General features: G+C 37.6%; 1 protein-coding gene across 3 annotated transcripts in view; it reads left to right on the top strand.

The window, feature by feature from the left end:
- Positions 1-6720, top strand: part of SIM1 (SIM bHLH transcription factor 1) — a 71376-nt gene extending 64656 nt beyond the window's left edge. For 2 of the 3 annotated variants that reach the window (XM_019442962.2, XM_019442964.2), the window contains one exon: positions 888-6720. In XM_019442962.2, coding sequence (XP_019298507.1) covers positions 888-1618 — 731 coding nt within the window. In that variant the 3' untranslated portion in view covers positions 1619-6720. The remainder of the gene's footprint in view (positions 1-887) is intronic. The other variant, XM_053904623.1, reaches the window with a different exon arrangement.
- Positions 6721-22181: the final 15461 nt, after the last annotated feature.

Here is a 22181-nt window from a genome sequence, read left to right on the forward strand (position 1 = left end):
TGTCTCCCTCTCTGTTTTTATCTTTTTTTTCTTCTCTTTCCCTATGTTCCTCTGTTTTGTTTTGTTTCTTAAATTCCACATATGAGTGAAATCGTATGATACTTGTCTTTCTCTGACTGACTTATTTTGCTTAGCATTTATTCTTCACCTTATTTCAGAAACAATCTAAGATACCAGAGTTACTGTATGAGTATATGTGAAGCTGAGATATATACCTCTAGATTTGAGAAAAAAAATATTTATGTTTTTGATTGGGACAAGATATATTTGTGTGTGTATATATATATACACACACATATATCTCCATACATACACATATGAATATATATATTTAACCCTCAAATAGTTATAAAACTAGCATTAGAGCTTTATTGTAACTCTACTTATGATACACTTAATAATTTTAACATTTTAGATGATTTATTTAGAATTGGGAAAGTAGTCCAGTCTATATCATTGTCTTCCTCAAATCCAATGGAAAGCGTTTTCTAAGTATCAGTTTAACATAACATTTCTTTAGAAAATAACATAAACCAAATGCTATGCGTTTTAATTTTATTTTTTACAGTCAGGCAGGTCCAATGATATGCATACATGGAGAAGTATAAACACGCTACCATTTTGCTAATTGACATCCACAACCCATGAACAAGGTTCACCTTCTAAAAAAACTTGTGATAAACTTCCTCTCCACTTAAAAGCCGCTGAAAACTATGAATGCCAGGACGATTGACGCTTTGTTTGTCATGAAAGCCTGTGTCTGTTTCAAATATTGGTGCATATAGTTAAAATGAAAGATGAAGGTTTCTTTTAATAGGAAAAAGAAAATGCCCTTGCATTTTGGGGGGTGAATTTTGAGACCACTTTTTACTTTTTCTAATTTCTAGGGCGAGGTCACTGGGATGAAGATAGTGTGGTGAGTTCTCCAGACCCTGGATCTGCCAGCGAATCAGGTGACCGATATCGCACTGAGCAGTATCAAAGTAGCCCACATGAACCTAGCAAAATTGAAACTCTGATAAGAGCCACCCAGCAAATGATTAAAGAAGAAGAGAACAGATTGCAGCTAAGGAAAGCCCCCCCAGACCAACTGGCCTCCATTAATGGAGCTGGGAAAAAACACTCCCTCTGTTTTGCAAACTATCAACAGCCCCCACCAACAGGGGAAGTCTGCCACGGCTCTGCTCTTGCCAACACTTCACCATGTGACCACATCCAGCAGAGAGAGGGAAAGATGCTGAGCCCCCACGAAAATGACTATGACAACAGTCCCACTGCACTGTCTCGAATAAGTAGTCCCAATTCGGATCGCATTTCAAAATCCAGTTTGATCCTAGCTAAAGACTATCTACATTCGGAAATGTCTCCACATCAGACCGCGGGAGACCATCCCGCCGTCTCTCCAAACTGCTTTGGTTCTCACCGGCAGTATTTCGATAAGCATGCTTACACATTAACTGGATATGCCCTGGAGCACTTATATGACACTGAAACCATTAGAAACTATTCCTTGGGCTGTAATGGCTCACACTTTGATGTAACTTCCCATCTAAGGATGCAGCCAGACCCAGCACAAGGACACAAGGGAACATCTGTTATAATAACCAATGGAAGCTGATGTTTTTCTAAAATATTTTGTTCTTTAAGGATCTCTGAAACATATTTATAGTTTAATACCCCATTGCTAGCATTTACTATGCCACAGATGGTTAGAGAGGATAATTTAAGTTACTGGGTATTTGACATGTGTTCCTGTGAAATCAAAGAAAAGAGCACTTGCGTTCAGGGTTACACACAGATAATGGAGCTAAAGTGAATACATAAATTGCCCCTCTAATTATATGGGAGCCAGAATACATAAATTTTGAATTGAAAAGTACTCTTGTAGATTAAGTGAGCATATACACCACATGAAAGACTGGTGGAGGACAGCATGGCATAGTGAGGATCCAGTAAACCTCATACACACAGACCAACCACGATCCACAGACTGCTGTGCACACTTTGCATGCAGAAATATAGACTATACACCTTAAATACAACCCAAACGGGTAAGTTTTCTTAACCTTAGCACATTAAGTGTATTCAAGAAATTTTCCTTCCTAAAATAACTGAGAAAGAGAGAGATACATCTTGTAAACCGGTTTCTTAATTGTGGTTTTGACCAGCCAGCTCATTTGGTTCAGGCATAAATTAGGGAAATGGTTCTGGATATGGTACAAGAATGAGTTTCCACCTGGTATCCATTATAAGCAATCAGGAAGTGGTGATTTTTCACCTTACTTTTGAGTTAGACAAGGAACAGGATCACACTGACATAGCAGTGAGGGTTTTCTAAGTAAAAGCACCGAGATGTTGGGACACACTTCAAAAACCTAGTGTGCCTAACTGGAAATAGTTTACTAAAGATGGAAAGGCCAGAGGCATAAGAAATGAAATGATATCTCAACACAACAATTTAAGGCTCAGAATATGTAATCAACATATTTGAGGCTTATGAAACCAACCGAATAAAATCCTCAAACCAATTCACCAAGAAAAAAAAGGTTGATCACTACAGAAAATAAGTAAGGGAAGCCAGTGAAGTGCTACATAGCAGCGGTGTAAGTGTTTGAAAAACATTTCAAAGCACAGATGTGCAAATGTGACAACATGTGGAGAGCCTCAGGAAAGAGCCTCAGATAAAAGCATGGGCTGATAGACAAGTGGTTAAAAGTGCACGAGTATACTTCGATTGAAAGAACATGCAAAGCGCTCATTTTCCTTATTGTTTGTAAATGGCAAAAACAACAAGCTTGATGTTAAGTTCGTGTGATACGGTAGAAAGACCAGCAGACTGGAATGCAAGATCTCTGGGTTCCAGTTCTGACACTGCCTGTAACCCATTTGGGGAATATTGATGCCTGGGCCCTACTTTCTTTGTCTGTATGGCTATTCTGATGTTTCATGGTTTTGTGGATCATTGGTGCAGCAGAAGTATACTTGTTAACCAGTTAACTCTGTGCTGTCAGTTGTCAAGACTGATCACTCTGGCTTTTCTGCCCTCATACAGAGGTCTAGGTGCTTTGTAACTTCAGCAGGTACAGGGGCTCTTTTAAGCATGTATAGCTGTGATCAACTTTCTGGTTCAGCCAAAATGTAGACGGTAGAAACTGATGAGGGAGCAGAAAAAAAGTAAGATTTATTTAATGCGCTGTTCTCTAGGAATCAAAGCAAAGTGACACAAGTGATTAGAGAAATTTCATAGGTAGTATTTCCTGGGCGTCCCATGTCTCAAACTCTTGCCATATGCAAGGAGGGGAATGTATTGGAAGAAACTGACTTATAATTTTGAAGGCAGAACATGACATTGACCACTCAGGGATTAGTACTCTATGTTCATCATTTAATACAGTTATTTGACAGTTTATGGGTAGGTGACAATCTGAATGATGATAATTGGAGAGAAGAAGACCAGGATGTTTGTATAGAAGAAAAGAGTCTACATGAAATTGAGTAAGTATTTCTTGGGTATGACATAGCAACATTTGTCTTCTAAATGGAAAAAGTTTCTCACAAGTGAGAAAGTTAGTGGTTATCATATATACTGTCAAAAAAAAACTTCAAAGAACAATAAAAATGACATTTTGGGCCATAGAAGCAAAAGTGTTCAGTGATTTTGAGACAAATATTTATGAAAAAACCCTGGATTACATAAAATACATTTTTGTTCAATTTGAAGCATGAAGTAGGAATGCTAACGTGTTTGGAGAATTCTGTAGATGGGTAAATGGTTCAAAGACACAGGTATCTGAAGAATATGGTGTATTTTGGAAAGGAAATCTATACACATGGGTTTTATTGATGGATATACATTCTACCAAAAATGTCAGAGACAGATGCTATAAAATAAATAGAACCTTAAGAATCAAGGGAAATGAACTGATGTGAAAGAATGTCATTAAAGAGATTTCACTTAAATTTTAAAATGATATAGTTAAGTGATGAAAAATAAATTATGAACTTTACAAATGGGGGTAATCAGAAGGAATAACGCTCTTTAAAATGATATGACCCATATTTTTAAGTGAAGACAAAATTAACTACATTAGATCTTAATTAAAAAATTTGGCCCAGTTTTAAATACAAAGCATTTATTTAGTTTACAGGTCAATAACTTTATAGTAGCAGATTTATTACATTACATATAATGCCTTATAGGCCCATAATATTATATAGCTTACCTTTTTTGCAATGTGGCATAATTATTACAAAATGACCTCAAAATAAGATGAGACAGTTTATGACAAAGTACCTTTTTAATATACACAAAAATGTGTTAAAATTTATTTATAATCTACATTATCTTGTTCTGTCCAATAACATATTTCCTCATAATGAAGATGGCATCTGTGTCTTCTTAAGATATGGGATGTAAAATGCATATGTTCCCAATAAGTTAAAGTTAAATTGGCTTTAGTTTCAATCCTTGATTTCCATAACTTTGCTAAATGTTGAGAATCATGATACTAGATTGAAACAGAGAAGTCTGATTTTTATACCACCTTTGGGATTCATAAAAATGTGCTATATCCAATTATTAGTATCATATGTAGCAATTCCATTAGAGGATACAAAGTTCTTGCTTTCTAGGAGTAGTAAGAATATCTTTATCGCCCATTTTATGTACCTGTCATACCCAATTTGAAAATTTGGATGACCAAAGAAATAAATAAATATTTTCCCAATGTTTCTTGAGAAAATTCCATTAAAACCTTTGAGAATATACAGATGTGATGTGTTATTTTTAGATGCATGATATTAATGTTATAATCACTACAGTTCGGACAATTCAGCATACTTCAGTTTCACAAGTCTTGTGACATACTGTGCTGAATATAATGGGCTAGCTTTTCTAAGCTGTAATTGTCTGATCCAGGATAATATGACACAGTGCTGATGTGACATTCAAAATGAGACAGGATGCAATAAATGATTTGCTTGCCTTCAGTGTTTATACAGAAAACCCACTTATTCTCTCTTGATTATATTTTATAGGGCTAGAATACTTCCATCGGGTACTATTCTTAATTCTCTCTACACCCTGCTGCCACATGCTGCCTTTGGGCAGAGAATCCCACTTAAAATGAGCTTTAATGGGATCGTCCAGAAAAGGATAATATGCTCCATTTTCTTTTCTTTTTTAAATGAGGGATAAGGATCTATTCAATAAAAGGTCATTTGGAAAATATGCATAGCTATTTTAAAATAAAATGAAAGGCTTTTTACCCCCCAAGACCTAGACCAAATAAGTTTGATAGAAGACACTACAGCTGAAGAGACATTCTGAATACAGATATGTTATTTTATAGCTCTCTCTCTTTCAAGAGTAGGACATTACTAAGATAGTCAGTGCAATTCTATTAGTACTAGTAGTATTTGGATGTGACAGAGTGAATGCTGATATTTGGAAAATTGAGGATTTGGCTATTTGGGGGGGGTCACTTAGTTTTCCCAGTGGAATAGCTACACTTTAATATACTTTCTTTGATTTAAAAAGTTTGAATGTCCAGATTTGGTTCCCCAGTTCAACTCAAAGCATAGAACATAGATATACATTCTATTTTCTGAATGATTTAACAAAGAATGTGAATCCTATGGCTCTCCAAATAAGTGATTCAATTTTAATGTAAATGTGTTTTTGTGAGTAGGAATTTGACTCTAAGACAGCAAATCTATTGGTTTGTTCTCATTGGGACATGCATTGCAGATAAATTATCGTTCTAAACTTTAAATGAACAACAGAACAACTATGGACACATGTAAAGGGTATGTTACATAGAAAATACTCTTGGGGGAAATTTCCATGTGGTGCTCATTTCTTGTGCATAAAAGTTGTACGGGTAGCGCTCAACTTAAAACGTGATACTGTGCTCATATCCAAATGGGGATTTGTTCAGAGTTCCTTCTCTAGCACTGTATGCAGAAAGGCCATACGTGTGAGTATGTATGTGTGTATGTATGTGTGTGTACACACGCACATACATACACACACAATTGTAAAGCAAGTAACAAGATTCTGTTCTACTGTGCTCCTTAAAAACTGATGGTTCACATGAGAAATCCTAATAATTTCAAACCAAACACTTATAATTTTATTTATTGCAATTTTGCTGCATGGGACTTTGCTTTCATACACCTACATAGTGGAGAGTTTGTCCTAGTTTGCTGATCTGGAACACATTTAATCACAGTTGAATTTACACCCAACAACCCTGATGTGTTTACATTTCAAAAGAAATGAAATTGGCGTGGAAAAAGTTTTAGAAGTACTGTAACTTTTTTCCGTTTTTTTCCAAAGGGAATTATTTCAAAAAGAAAAATGAAATGTACGAGTAGGCACTTCAAAAAAAGATAAAATATTTTATGTTTGTTTTTTGACTGACATGCTATAAAAAGGCTTATATTTGTGAAAGAAGATACTGATTGCCGATATTTCAAGTACCATCTTGCAATGTATAGTTTTTAGTGACATCGTAGTATAAATCTGTAATTTGAACTTTTGCTTTGGAATGTAAAGTAGAAAATATTAGCTATGTTAATGATATCTTGCAAAGTGTTCCCATTTATAATTATTTATATTGTAAATAGCTTTCTGAAGTAAATTCGAAGTTAATGTGCATAAAATGTATTTATTATGTGAGGAATTTTTTTGGTTTAAAATATAGTTACCAATATGCAGTTTGAGTCTGGATTATTCATTGCATGATAAGTCCATAGGATAAAACAGACTGTCAACTAGAAGATGGAACTGTAAAGAAATAAGAACCATTTGAGCTCTAGATTCTGTTGGAACAGATAACACACACATACACACACTTTAGGACCCTAGCAATAGAAGCTTACATATATACACACTAACAAGTAATGGGTCTGATTTTCACTAGATACTAGAAAATGATTTCTCAATTTAGAACATCTTAAGAAGGACTTCTTTGGTCTCCACTTTGTTAAAATAAAGCAAGAAATTTAAAAGTACAGATTACATTTTTTTAATGTCTATTTTTGAGAGAGGAGACAGAGTGTGAGCAGGGGAGGGGCAGAGAGAGTGAGGGAGAGACAGAATCTGAAGCAGGTTCCAGGTTCTGAGCTGGACAGGCACAGAGCCTGATGTGGGGCTTGAACCCATGGACCGAGAGATCATGACCTGAGCTTAACCTACTGAGCCACCCAGGCATCCCAAAAAGTACAGATTACATTTTTAATGTTCAAGGGAAAAGAAAACCCAAATAGATTTTTTAGTTTTCTGTCACTTAAAAACATATAAAAAACATATCTTGAATAATTTGATTTTGGAATCCAAAGTACTTTTTAAATCTATAATTAGTAATTTAGGTCAAACAGAAATAAATTTCCAGGTAGTTCACAGCACCTGACATGTTTTTTTTTTCTTTCAGGGATTTTTGATATACTTTGGTGTATTCTAGAAATTGTCAACCTTAGCCAATTTGACAAACTTGCACAATATATTATTAATTCAATAGAAATGTTTGTATTTCAAAAAACTTTTTTTGACAAAGTTGTCCCAAGTATTATCACCATTAATATTATAGCATTTATCAGATATTTTCCAACATGATTTTGTAAATAATTGTTTTAACGTTTTTTTTTTCTAAAAGTAAAATTGTTTTTACCTACTTTATTTGAATTTAATCTACATTTATGGGATACTAGTATATGCCTCAAATGGGATAGATACCAAGAATCTTCCTCATTGTACAGCATTATAGCAAAGCACATATAGAGGCTTCTTGATTTTCCTTTTGTGCTTTGAAACTGTAAATTCTTTACATAATCATAAAAATGACAAGCATTTATTGAATCACCATGTAACAGACACTGAACCAAGCTCAGATTATCACTGAAGTCTGAAGAGAGACCATCACTGAAGGAAATATCAATATGCTTCACTTCATTAATGAGGAGAGTGAGACTCAGAGAGGTTAAGTAACTCAGTGGCACAAGCAATAAGTGATGGAGATGAAAATTGAACCCAGGAAGGTTTACTCCAGAACTTTACCTTACTTCATTCTGCTTTCCTTATGTAATTAAAACATAAGTGAAAGAAAACATTGTCTAAATGGTGGTTGCATAAAACAGACCACTCATTTCAGTCAAGGGTGGCTCCAGTAGCCCATGTATGGTCTTAGGGCTGGGGATGCTATTTCTCCATCATTCCACTGACACATGATAACCAGCCCGAAGGAGACAGAGGCCAAGTCCGCTACCCCCTTATGTGATACTTTGCTTCCTGCCATATGAACGTTCTGATGTTTCTTTTACATGAACGTGATACCAAGAAAAGTCTAGAGCACAATTAGTTACAGGTAAAGTATTTTAACAGATTTCCTATTATTTGAGAATGTTTTGAGGCTTTTTCAATAAAATACAAGTGGCTTAAATAGTAATTAAAAACTATACATTAAAAAAACTATACATTTTTTACCCAATGTTTTCAGGATATGCACCAAAATAAAAGTATTACTCATAATTGTCATTAAGTACTCTGTCTTGTTTCATGAAAAATTTTCCTTCCTCTTTGCATAAAGACCCACACCATCAAGAACAGATGCATCAGTATTGCCTGTATTATTTAAGGGCCTGGTTTCGAGGGTACTTTGCGGGTAGAGCTTACTGCTTACTGGGCTGCTTCAACTACCGCATTATGTGTTTTCCTCATTTGAAGGAAACTGCTCAAAAGTGATCTGACAGGAAGGCCGCCCTCTCAGAACACAGATGATTCCTATAAGAAGTCTTTAAGCACCAGCATGAGCCTGCTGGGATCAGTCTGTCTCTGATGATGATGGTAGTAACTCCCGGGTGCCAGCAACCCACGCAGCCTGTATGGCCATCCCTGGCCCTTGGCTTCTGCTTCACAGTGTCCTGAGAGTCGATCCTTTGTAGCCCTTCTTTGCCTTTTCATAATTATGCTTTATAACTTAACATGTGCTGTATTTACTTATGGAATTAGATCCAGGGTGGGAGAAATGTAAAACAGCCCCTGCTTTGGGAGTTTGTAAATAATCTTTGCTTTGTTCAGCTTCCCCCAGGTCAGGCTCCTGTGTGGGGAGTAATTCCATATGGGAATCTTATTTGAGTGCCATCTAAGTCAACCTGAAAGGAAATCTTGGCAGTATCTCCTGAGCCATAAGGAAATCATTCTCAGTTTCTGGTGAGGATTTTCTGATAGCTTTGTGTGATATATATATATATATATTTTAAAGCTGAACCAAAAGAGTCTTTTTATGGATAAAGTCTTCAGAGTTCACATGGGAACATATAATTGGGATCTAATGTGAGAAGAATCATTCAGACAGTAATTGAGGCTCGTTATTCAGTGCGTTTCTACATTTCTAATTTCAGCCCTTGTGTTAGTCGCATGCCCCATTAGTTAGGCTAGACAGGTTTATCTATGGCGTCATGCTAAACCTTTTAATTTAAAAGGTCAGAGACACATTTTTAATAAACATTTGCAATTCTGTTATATAATTAAAGTTTATCAATAGCTAAGAAATTTTTTTTCAGGGCGGCGAAGAGAACAAGTGGAGACACTAGCAAGTTTTTACGTCATTTAAAAACCTCTTTCAGTCACCTGTATACCTTGTTTAAATACCTACATCTGCTATATAATTAACCCTGATATTTTTTTCCTGCATATAATTAAAATATGTAGAAGGTGGCTTTTAATGTAAGACATAGAATGTTTTATTCTTGAAATTTATTTTTCTTCCACGGACACTGATGCTGTTCCATTTAATGTTCGCAAAAGGAAATAAGATGCCTGAAAAATTCTAGCACCCTTTCACATTCCCTTTGGTTGGTTTATGGCCAGGTCTCCTTCTTTTGAGACTTTATGGCATATTGCATTGCTCTGAATTTTTACTTTTGTCTCCAGCTTCCCTCATCTCACAGACATGTTATTTTGCTTCAGTGACCATCTCTGAATGAGCACTTAATTTTTTTTTTAAGTGTATTTATTTATTTTGAGAGAGAGAGAGAGCAAGTAGGGTAGGGGCAGAGAGAGAGAGAGAGAGAGAGAGAGAGAGAGAGAGAGAATCCCAAGCAGTCTCCACACTGTCAGCACAGTGCCCCATGCGGGGCTTGAACATACAAACTGTGAGATCATGACCAGAGCTGAAATCAAGAGCTGGATGCTTAACCAACTGAGCCACGCAGGTTCCTCTCTGAATAAGGACTTTAAATATATATATATATATATATATATATATATATATATATGATATGTTTATATAAATACTATCTTTATATTTATAAATATATGTATAGTCATGCCACTGGCACACCTACAAAAATTAACAATAATTTCTTAGGTGACACTTTTTAAAAGGAAGAGATGGAGATCAGGCATGAAGTTTTGCCCTTATGTCTTACGGTCTTGATGCCTCTTTGGACCCTTCTTTCAACCCATCCACAGGTCTCTTTATCTACTTACCCTCCTCTCCTTCTTTTCCTTTTTGGTTTCTCCCAGCTCCTCCCCTGGATTTTTACATATACTATTATTCTTTTGACACGTACTTAGGTATATAAACACACACGTGCACACACATGTGCGTCCACGTGCGCGCGCGCGCACACACACACACACACACACACACACCCAGATCAGCCCATTCCTGCTCAGCTACTCTTGGCTCACCTCTCACAGCTGCTGTTTTAAATCCGGAGAGCAATCTGAATCCTACCCTGAGTTGAAGACCCAGGGCTCTGGGGTCCTTGCTTTCCTGAAATATCTCAATTTCTTATCCCCACATCTCAAAATATATCTGTATCTTTGCATTTCTCTGCCTGCTTATCCATGAACCAGGTGACGTTGCTCTGTCAAATGAGGAGATTACATTAAGGCTTTGGATTCCCCACAAGCTGTTGTTGAGCATTGGAAGAAGCCATGCCTGTGGAGCCCGCGGCGCAGAGCAACTGCTCAGTAGATGTTGGCTCTGAGAATATGCTTGTGCCATTTTCCACTTCCTCTCATTCATCATCCAGTCAGCGTCCAATTAACACTTAGCATGTGCCTCCGTGTATGACATTCAGCTAGCCACTGCCAATACAAACAGCACATGTAGAGGTTCACGGTTGGGGTGGTGGTGAGGGAGAATCCCAGAGCCCTTGCACTCCTCCACTTCCTCCAGTGCTCCCCCTCCACTGAAGCCTGCCTCCTGTGACCTCCCTTGCCTGACCCCCAGCGCAATCCCCTCCCACCTCAGGACTCTTTATCCCCAACTCCCATGTTGATGTTCTTAGCCACCTTGGCAGTTACCCCCTCACATTCTCTGGTGTGCTTGTCTGGGCCCTTTCATTAGCAGCAAAGACCCTCAAAACAAGGACTGTACCCTGTCCTTGTGTTACTTACCTGCAGCCCCAGGCCCCAGAACTGTGTCCCATGAATCATAGAAACATGGTAAATATGTGTCAGAAGAGTGAATAAATGCTCCTTTGGAGATGACGATGATGTATCTCAGGTTATTTCATTTTATTCCACAGTATTATTATCATTTTATTTATTTAGACAGCGCATGTGCGCACGCGTGCACGCTAGTGGGGGAGGGGCAGAGAGAGAGAAGGAGGGAGAGGATCCCAAGCAGGGTCCCAGTGGAGCTGTTGGCGCAGAAGGCAGGAACCGTGAGACCATGACCTGAGCGGAACGCAAGACTCAGAGACTTAACCTACTGAGTCATCCAGGCGCCTCTGTAATACTGTAATGACACAGTTATTATTAAACTTCCTGTGACTGGTGCTACCCAACGTTAAGACTCTGGATCCTTTAAACATCGTTAGAGTTGCTTCATGTTTTCTCTCTTTTCTTGGGGCGAGGGGGTTTGCAACTTCTTTCAACCTTCTGCTTTTGAGACTTGAACAGCCTCATCCACGTAATGATTTTTTCCTAGGACTCCTATACTAAAGGAGATGATATACGTGTGATACTTTGTATCAGTTCCTGGCTTAGGGCAAGTATGAGCACATTTGTGTCCCACCTCTCTCCACCCCCGCCAATCTACTTTTCCCCCTGTTTTGCCTCTAGGTCTCTTTCTGTATTTCTGATGCATATTACATATTACATGACACAGATCCATTTTTAAAAACACTTTTCTCAGATCTTCCCCTGTCATTGTATGAGATACCACCACAATGTGACTTCCCTACTCTCTTTCCAAAATCCCTTTCTTCTCCCTCCAATTTCCCTCCTCCTGTCTCTACAATGTATCTCTCACACTGTTGGCGGGGTCTTCTACAGATTATATATCATTCATCTGCCTAGAAAGCTCTTTTGTGTCCCTATTATATCTGAATGAAATTTAAACTCCTTGGTTTGTCACACTAGGTGCTTCCCAACTGAACCACAAACTACCTCCGTCATTGCTCCATCTGGCCCCCCAGATACCCTAGGTTTCTGCTGCACTGAGTTTTACCTCTTCCTGGAATGTGCCATGACTTTCACCCCCCTAGGCCTTGGCACGGGCTGTTCTCTGGACTGCTTTATAACTAATCTTTATTGGGAAAATTCCTCTTCACCCTTCAGGGCACTGAGATCTCATGCGATGCCTGAAGCCTGATTCCCCTTTGGGAAAGTTTTACACTTCCTTTCTGGGCTCACACAGCGCTTGGTTCATATTTCTGTTACAATATTTATAGAACATACTGTGAGTTATAGGATATTTCTTGAATTATGAAAACAATAGTTAAAAATTGACATAATCCAGAAATGTGGACAGTAATAAAGAGAATACAATTTTGCAAACTCCTTTTTTTCATTCAACAATGTACTATAGACACCCCTCAATGTCAGTTTCTGTGTATCTCTTCTATTCTCTTTAATGGACATACAATATTTTATAGTATGGATGTGCCATGGTTTATTTATTCTCTTTTTGATAGAGATCTACTTTCTAATTTTTATTTATTATTTTTACATTATATACATATATATAATAAACATCTCTGCAAATAGATCCTTTTGCATCTGTGAACAAATTTCAGAATAGATTTTTAAAAGTAAAATTGCTGGGTCAAAGGGTATCTTCAATTTTGATAAATACTCCCAAATTGCCCTCCACAGATATTGTAAAAGTGGACTCTCCCCCCAACAGTATATGACACTATATTCTCATCTTTTAATACAATTTCTTATCTTGTTTCAAATAGGGCTTGTGTATTTCTTGGCTCTATTCTTTGATACTGAATAATTTTGTGGTCCACTAACACATGGATCTTCTTATGTAACTTTTTTCTCATTTGGAATTGATAGTGTATAGGAAAGTGCTTAATTTTTGTATATTTTATACTAATGATATTTAACTCATTACTTCTAATAATTTTTAGTTCATTCTTTTGGATTTTGACAAGAATATTTATTTTTCTACATTTGCAATTAATTAATTAATTAATTTTAATTTTTTAAAATGTTTATTAATTTTTGAGAGGCAGAGAGAGACAGAGCATGAGCAGGGGAGGGACAGAGAGAGAGGGAGACACAGAATCCGAAGCCGGCTGTAGGCTCGGACCTGTCAGCACAGAGCCCGATGCCAGGCTTGAACTCACCAACCATGAGATCATGACCTGAGCCGAAACTGGACGCTTAACAGACTGAGCCTTTCGGGAGCCCCTGTAATTATTTATTTTTGACTTAATATATTAGTAAGTTTGTAAACCTCAATAACAGATACTCAGTTTTATCAAATGCTATTTTGGTATTTAAAATGATAATATGTTTCTTTCTTAATTTCCTAATTTGAAACATTCTTTTCAAATGTTGAAAAATCCTGCATTCCTGGCCGAAACCTGCTCACATTATTCTTTTCATATACTCTGTACTCAGTGTGCTAATGTTTAACTTCGGAACTTTTCCTCTGTATTTTCAGTTGTCCTCAGCTTCTTGCATTTGTCCATATTTGAATATGGGCTCTTTGAGGGCAGGAACCGAATGCTGTTCAGCTGTAAATGCCCCTCATCTCACATAAAACCCGGCATGTAGTAGATGCTAAAACTATGCCTCTATTTGTGCTTTGAAGAACTGGATTCAAATCCTAATCCCACCTCTTACTAAGTGATGCAAGCTGACACTTAATATCAGTCTGTTTCTTCATTTGTAAAATGTGATATTACTTCCTCTAAAGGTCTATATAAAGATGAAATGGAAGAACATATATCAAGTATTTATCACAGGGCTAGAGCAGAGAAAGTAATTAAGATCGGCTCTTTTCCTTTTCCTTTTGAAATAGAAAAATAACCTGAATTTATCTGTCATGGGAGAGTTATCAGGGCAATATAAGAGTTTTCCAACTGATACGATTATGGGTGACCCTAAGCCTCCACATTCTCACTGCAAAGTGAAATGATGCACGTCAACCTTCTTTTGATTACTGTCATTAAGTAAATATTTGTTGGACAGCTTATAATTACAACTTGAGAGAAACTTAATATTGGATAGATGTCAGGGACCCATCTGTAAGAAATTTATATTGAAATTATAATTCATTATTTCATGTTTCTGCTTTACTTCCATGTGGGCACACATCCCACACATCTTTTTTTGCTGTTTTCCCCAGTTCATCTCGAATATGTTCTGAAAGGGCAGAGTTGATGCTGATTTGTTAAGTCACCAGCTTAGCAGCAAGCTGGAGAATTTTTATAATGAGAGTGGTCTAATTTGGCCTTTTTATTTCTACAAGAAGAGGAAAAAAAAGTAAATGGCCTGTTCAAACCTGAAACCTCCTTCTATAAACTTAAATATTAATGTTTTCTCATATACAGAAGAATAAATTCTATTGCTTATGCATGAAGTTGAATCAATGCCTCAGTAAAGCCCTCTGGTGTCATCTCGCTGAATGGTTTCAAATAGGAATACAAAACCCAGATGAAACTGAGATGAGATAGTAGAAATTGTGACAGGGCTATTTTTGAAATGATGCTCTTAGGAAAAGCTGCTGATTGAAATCAATATCTCAAGACCCGGAATTTGAAAAGACCATTTCTGAGACCTGAGAGGGTCACTGAATAGAAGTGTCAGTTGATGGTATTCAGACCATGCAATTGCTTTCACCAAGGTGCCTCCGTGTTTACTTAAGTGACTTGTGGTAGCTGGTGGCTGAGCATACATTGAGAGAGTATCCCTCTATTCAGGCTCAGGGGAGGAGGAGACTAGAGAGGATGTCGTCTGCGGTTTAAATGAGGAAGTCCTAGTGTGCTATATCGGAGGAAATGAATTGAACTGGATTTTCTTCTTCACTTATCCCCTGGAAAAAAATCTGTGAAGGATATAAACCTTTTAAGTATTAAGAAAAGTCAGTGTACCCCAAACCTTGCAATATTCATTTCAGACCAAGTCCTATTTAATAAGTTATAATTGGTCACAAAAAAATTCATTTGCACAGATCTCTGCTAATGCTTCCAATTTTCCCCAAGGCACATGGAATCATTCTCTTTTCGTTAAGTGTAAGATTTTATTTGTGGTGATGTCCTGGAGTGTGGAGTAGCACAGAGGCTATTCATGCAACTTGCCTTATATAGAAGTTGCCAGGTCACTTGATTACATTAAGATTTGAGGTAATTTTGTGGGGATAAATGTAGTTTTTAATGACGCTATTAGCCTTCCAGGTTTTACTGCATTAGATTTTAAAAGTTAAATTATAGGGAAATTTGGATTGTCTTTTTTTGTAACATCAAAGAGAGTAAATTACATTTTGAATGTCAAAGAGAGTAAGTTACATTTTAGTGTCGCTAGCACATGTATATCTTAATTATTAATGTTGTTCACTAGGTTTAGGATTGTTCACTTGAAAGAAATTGAATACTTTTAATTCCAAGTACTCAGAACCCACTCTCCACTTTCCTGTCAAACCACAGCACTGCTCCGGATTTACATGCATGTCGTAGGTACTGGTGACCATCACAGATACAGAGTAACAATCCCCTCCCGCACCCCCAGACTCTGTTCCATACTGCTGGCCTGAACATTCTCTTTAGGATCATAACCTTGGCCAAGACGAGTATAAATTAAGCTTTGGAAATTGAATCAAAATTTTTCAATGTCAGAAGAACATCCTCATCAGTTGCCTCGGTTTTGTAAGATCATGTTGAAGAGACAGTGGAGGCGGGGACCCTGTGGCTGCTGCCAGTGTTCTGAGAAGCTCTTAGAGTGGAGAGGTTCTGAACTCAGTGACAGTATGTGAAGTAAGACAGGGTTGGGTTGTTAGGACCATTAGGAGAGAAACAACAAGCAGTCTTGTAGGTCAGCCAGTTGTATCCTGTATACCAACGCATCTGATCTCGAATCAGAGCCTGATTCTCGGACATTTACGTTACATTAATGCTGTAGCCACTGAGACCCTGCCTGCAACACCCAACAGTGTAAGTTTGCCTTCTGGGTCTTTTACATGCACGAAAAAAAAAAAAAAGTTGATGAGATAGGCTGAAAGCCTAGCTGGAGAAACACTCCACCATCTCTGCTCTTTCTTGCAATCTGAGGACTCACAAAAACAAGCAGTTTAAATAGACCTCCAAGCCAAGCCTTGCTAATCACATTCTATCACACCAGCCATGTGACCTTGAGCAAAGTGCTTGATCTCCCCAAGTCTCAGTATCCTCAACCATAAAATGGGGGAAAAGAAGAGTCCCTCCTTGAAAGGATTGATAAAAGGATTAAAAAATAATATCTTCAAAGCAGGAAAGCATGGCCTAATTATACCTAGGGCATAATTAGCTGAGTACTCAATCAATATTATTTATTATGATTAGTACTATGATTATTGTGGTCATGATTATTTTGACATTGTACTTTGAGCTAAATTCTGTAATGTATATTTCTAGGATTAAACTGATGTCAGAATGAATATTTACGGATGTTTTTAGTTCAGGAGTTTTAAAGGACATTGCATCTCATCAAAAGCAGTCTTCATAAAAAGAAAACAATGTTGGGATGTATGTGATAGTTTTATTTTTATTGTAGTTCTTTAGTGGAATTCCAATATTATTCAGCATGTTTTATGTTTACAGAATTATTTAGGGTATAATCAAGAATGCCATAATACTGTCTTCATAAATGGGCACTGTTTTAAAAACTAGGCATAATTAGCAGGAAGATATTCATAGTGTAGATCTGACATTATTATGACTGCAATATAAATTCCACGAGGTGGAGAAGACCCAGAGAAAGAAGGCTACAGATTTATCATAGTATGATGCATTTGCAATATGGATTGTACTTATCTTTTTATTTGCCACAGACAATGTAAATTAGGAACATCTGAACGAAGATTCAAATAATTTAGCATCTGCAGCCCACTATAAAATATGCTGTTGTGATGCCTAGAGTGGAAACAGAAATTTACTGTTTTCTACCTCTAATGATAGGATTTTGCTTGGGGTCCCAGAGGTGGCCTCCTACCAAAGACGGACAGGGAGCCATCATGAAGAAAAAGTGGAGACATGGCAGTGGGTCACTTATCATTGTCTCCTCCTCTTCTAAAGGATATATTGTTCTTTGGCCAACATGTCAACAATGAACAAAACCCTTTGAGGGGATGAAGTTTGGGGTAATGATGTCATCAACCCATTTTCTATCTTCATGTTATTTATTCCCCTACTGCTGAAATTAAAAGCTTTAAGAAATGTGACAGCAAATGAACATTTAAGTTTTTATAGATATTAGCGATTCAGTGGGGTGTCCTTCACAGCTGTGAACACTTCTGGTTGGATAACTGGCCCAGTATGTAAGCAGAACTCTACTGTGCTCAGAGCGCGGAGTGCATCGCCACCTGATAGACGGAAGAAAGAGGAACCACAACAAGCCCAGAAACCTGTCATAGATTTTCATGATTGCTTTCCTCCTATACCTTATTATTTTCATTTGATAGATGGGGGAGCTGGGGCTCAGAGATTTTTAAATGACTTACTCTAGGTCACTTCCCAGACTTTTCATTTGGCACCAAAGATGAACTACTACAGTTGGGCTGTGATTAAAGCTGTGGACATGTATCAGGGTGGTGAGCCCTGCCCCTCGGGTGCGTTGGGAAAAGCTACACTCTCCCAGTGGCTGTGGGCGAGGCTGCCATGATGAGTAGATCAAAGTGGGAGTGTGAGGTGGGTGACCAGAGAGTTTTGAGGGAGGGAAGGGGAGTGGGAGAGAGAACAGGAAGAGTTTGTGTCTCATTGTGGAACTTAATCTGCACAGCTGAAGCAAGGAACGCGCAGAGCTTTCAGACGTGGTGACGGAGAAGACCAATGGAGGACAGCGCTTTGCTCATTCAATCTGAGTGTCTGGGTGCATTTCTCAAGTGGTTTTCCAAGTTTTCTCATTACACCACAATTTGGAAAGTTTGAGTAAAAGCTACAGGCTGTAAGGCCTGAGAGTTTGTCTCACTTTTGTTTCATCTGTGTCTGACTGAGGCATTTTTACCGCTGGGGCCAGAGGGCTTCTCCTTGCTGCACCCATTTAGCAACCAATAACAGCTGGCTAGTTTTGATCCGATTATAGCTACTAATTTGCAAGTGGCTCTGAGCAGACCTGAGATATCCCAAGACTTTCCCTTAGCTGTGTGTCTTAGGTTCAGAAAGTGGAAACATGATGTCCCTCTGGCCTCCCAGGCTACGATGAGAGACTCGGCTTAATGCGGAACTGATTTCTTTCTTTGAGCTATAATAGCAAAGCAAGCACTTCAAAAAGACCAATCCATCTCCCCTCCATAAAAGGTTAATACCCTTCAGTGTGCAAAAAATAAAAAGGAACAAGGTTTTCACTCGTTTCATGGCAAGCACCAACTGAGAAAAGCAAAAAGAACCAAGAACATTTGAATATCCTCTCTTGCAATCCATCCGTTATCCATTTACCCGACACTACAAGAGTTGGAGAATGTGCATCCTCTCTGTGGCTTGCCTGTGAGCTTGAGCTTTGCTTATACTTGGTGGGGGGAGGGTGGTGGTGATGGTGTCAGTAGTGTTGAGGAGGGGGAGTATCCTCCATGAAGCAGCTCCCCGCCCTCTCCAGGAGGCTGGCTGTGTGGGGCTCCTGGGCGCTTGCTGTGCAACTTGACATCAAAGCCAACTCCTCCATGGAAAGTAGGATCAGGGATCTTGGAGAGGAGATGCTGTTTTCAAGAGGCATGTGAACATGAACTTCTGAAGAGCCTTCGGTGCTGTCATCCTCTCCCACCCAAACCCAGTTTGGGAGATTACACCACTGGGTTATTAGTTTCTTTTTGCCCTCACCAACTTTCCACGCTATTCAGTCGGTCCGATGCTCTGAGCATGTAGTCACTTTTATAGGGAGGTTTTTTGGTGAGGAGAGGGGCAGGAAATAACTAGTAAATAAGTGACTTATTCTCATAACTCTTTTTCCTTTGTTTAGGAGTAGACACCGATTATTGGCTTAGAGTACCAAGTTGTAGTCTTTCAACACAGAAAAGGAATGAGAAATATTTAACACATTACATTGACTGTCAGTTTCAGAGAATTCTACATCCCTTAGTTGTTTAGGACTGGTTTCAGTTGACCACTTGGACCCTGGAGCAAGGTTCCCTATTCAAATTCCAGCTTTGTTCCAAACTCGCACTGTGACCTTAAGACAATTTGCTTAACTTCTCCTGGTCTCCATTTTCCCAACTGTAAAATGAAGACAATAATAGCGCCTCCCCTAAAGGATCTAGAAACTATCTGGCATGTAGTAAGTACTCAGGATGGGTTAGCTGGTATTTTCTTATTATAAGGTATTAGAAAGCTTAATTCAATTTTATTTCATGACACCATGTTGTCAACATTATATAGGTAGCTTATTCTTCTTGCTGGAAAATGATTGAAACAAAATCTCCTAGACTCAACAAGTAAAATTTTTTATAAAAACCAACTCGTGTTCTTTTTTGGAGTGAAAAATCTCCCCCATTGATAACTATAGCCTCTATAAAATAAACATAACTTCTGACACATTTCTGAGTTAACTCTTATAGGGTATCACCAGGGAAGAAATAATTTGCTAGTGTATTTCAATGGCCTGACAGACACAAGTCACTTTTAAATTTAAATCACATAATATTTTCTATTTATAGGTTTATGTTTTGTGAAGGTTAGTTGGTATAAACTCATTTCTCTTTAAAATGATACTCTCAATTTGAATGATTTTCAGGATCTTATGCAAAATAGGTGAAATTCTAGATCATTTTTGAAAGAGAGCTATGAGATAGGTAAATTGTGAAGATCATGTTCTTAACTGATAACACAATAACATTATCAGGTTGCATAAAATACCTCTACACTGTTACCCTTTTGCATTCTCTATACTCTCAACCAAATAACAAAGAGAAGCAGAGATGAGGTCTAGGAGAAATAAGTAGTAGGATTATTAGAATATATAGAACCTGATATTGTTCTGGAAATTTGGTTTGTCTTTTTACTGTGAAGAATATTCTATTTTCCTGAGTCCAATAAAAGGAGAATGTGAAATATATACACAAGTTTTGAGAGACCTGTGGAAAGAATATTTTAAAGAGTATTTAAAATACAGAGTATTTGGCTCATGTGCCCAACATTTGTAAATTCATATACAGTAATTAATGAACATGCTAACATTTATTGAGCACCTACTATGGCTGAGCCATATAGCAATGGTACTACTAGGTAAATATTATATATAAATTGCCATTTAATAGATATATATTTATTATATATTACTATATATTTATTATATATTTAATATATGTACATAAATATATATTACTGTATAAATATTATATATAAGTATATATAATAATGGCATTACTTTGATAGACTATAAAATAATTGTTTTCTCTTTTCATTTCTACATCTTGAGTGAGCTTAAAACAATGTTAAGGATGTATCAAGGATGACTAGTAAGAATAAGGATGCCTTGTTTCTGCAGAACTGTGTTCTCCTTTCCTCTGCTCATGATGCTATGCTACATGTTCTAGCCCCTTCGCATCTAGTTGGGGGCAGATGGTCCATAAAAAGTCATATAAGTGACACAGGCTACTTCTAAGCCTGGCCTCTAAATCTCCTGCACTTACCTGAACTCTCTTTCTGCAGGCTAGATGGAGAGGATACAGTGATGGACCCCAAGGCCAAAGACTGTGGAGAAGCCACTAGATAGGAAGAGTCTGAGTCCCACACTGGTGAGCAGAATTACCCCCACAGTTTGTCCTGTGACGTGAATGAAAAACAGTTTCATTGTGTTAAGCTCACTGAAATTTTGGAGTTGTTTGTTATACCAGCTAACATTGCTTACCCTGACAAAAACAGCTAGTATAAATGCTTCTTTACCAATATAGAAATGATTCAAAATAGTGAGTAGCTAACATCTATTGAATATTAATTAAATGCAAGGACTGAAGCTTAGAGACGGTAAGTTATCAGGCTATCACTAGTGAGTGATAGAACCAGGACTGAAAGCTGCATAGAATGATCTTGAGGCTCATGCATTTTAACCATTTAATTTTGATACTGTCTTTGAAATATAGCACTGATCATAATCATTTTTGCATTTTAGAGGTAAATCATGGGGTGAAGTGAGCTTCAAATAATTTTTTTACCCAATCATCATAAAAAATATTGTGATATGTAGCTAGAAGTAACTAATTTTCATAGCTGAAAACCTCAGTCCTTAGGTCACTGGTACCTATTTCAGCACTTATAACAATGTAAATACATATGCATAAACTTTATAGTTTTTCCCCACCTGGGCCAGGATACTTCAACTGAAACGTTACACAATAGAATCTACCCACTTTTCTGTTTTTGATTTGGCAGGGTTACTCTTTGTTCCCATTAATTCTACATCTCCCATGTTACTCTCTGCACTCCAGCTGTCAAGGGAGTATAGCCTCTGAATCCCGATTGCCAAGGCTCTGGTCATGATGATGGAAGGAGTCTGTGTGAGTTTGGCTGGTGGAGGCCAGGAGAAATGCCTGAGGAGGGGCAAGGTGGCTGTGTGTAGCCCTCTACCTTTTTGCTCCGTGAGAATCCATTCTTTGTACTTGTTTGCTAAGCCTCCTGAAGATCATTATTTATCTCCTAAGTAAAATGTATACACTCAAACTCCATTGACCTTAAGGAATTTTAAAGTATGATTGTATGTGGTCCTTGCAGAGGGAAAAAAAACAAACACCTTTAAAGTGTAAAAA

The sequence above is a fragment of the Panthera pardus genome, unplaced genomic scaffold (genome assembly GCF_024362965.1).
Source record: "Panthera pardus isolate Hobbes unplaced genomic scaffold, ASM2436296v1 HiC_scaffold_17, whole genome shotgun sequence".
NCBI classification, from domain to species: domain Eukaryota; kingdom Metazoa; phylum Chordata; class Mammalia; order Carnivora; family Felidae; genus Panthera; species Panthera pardus.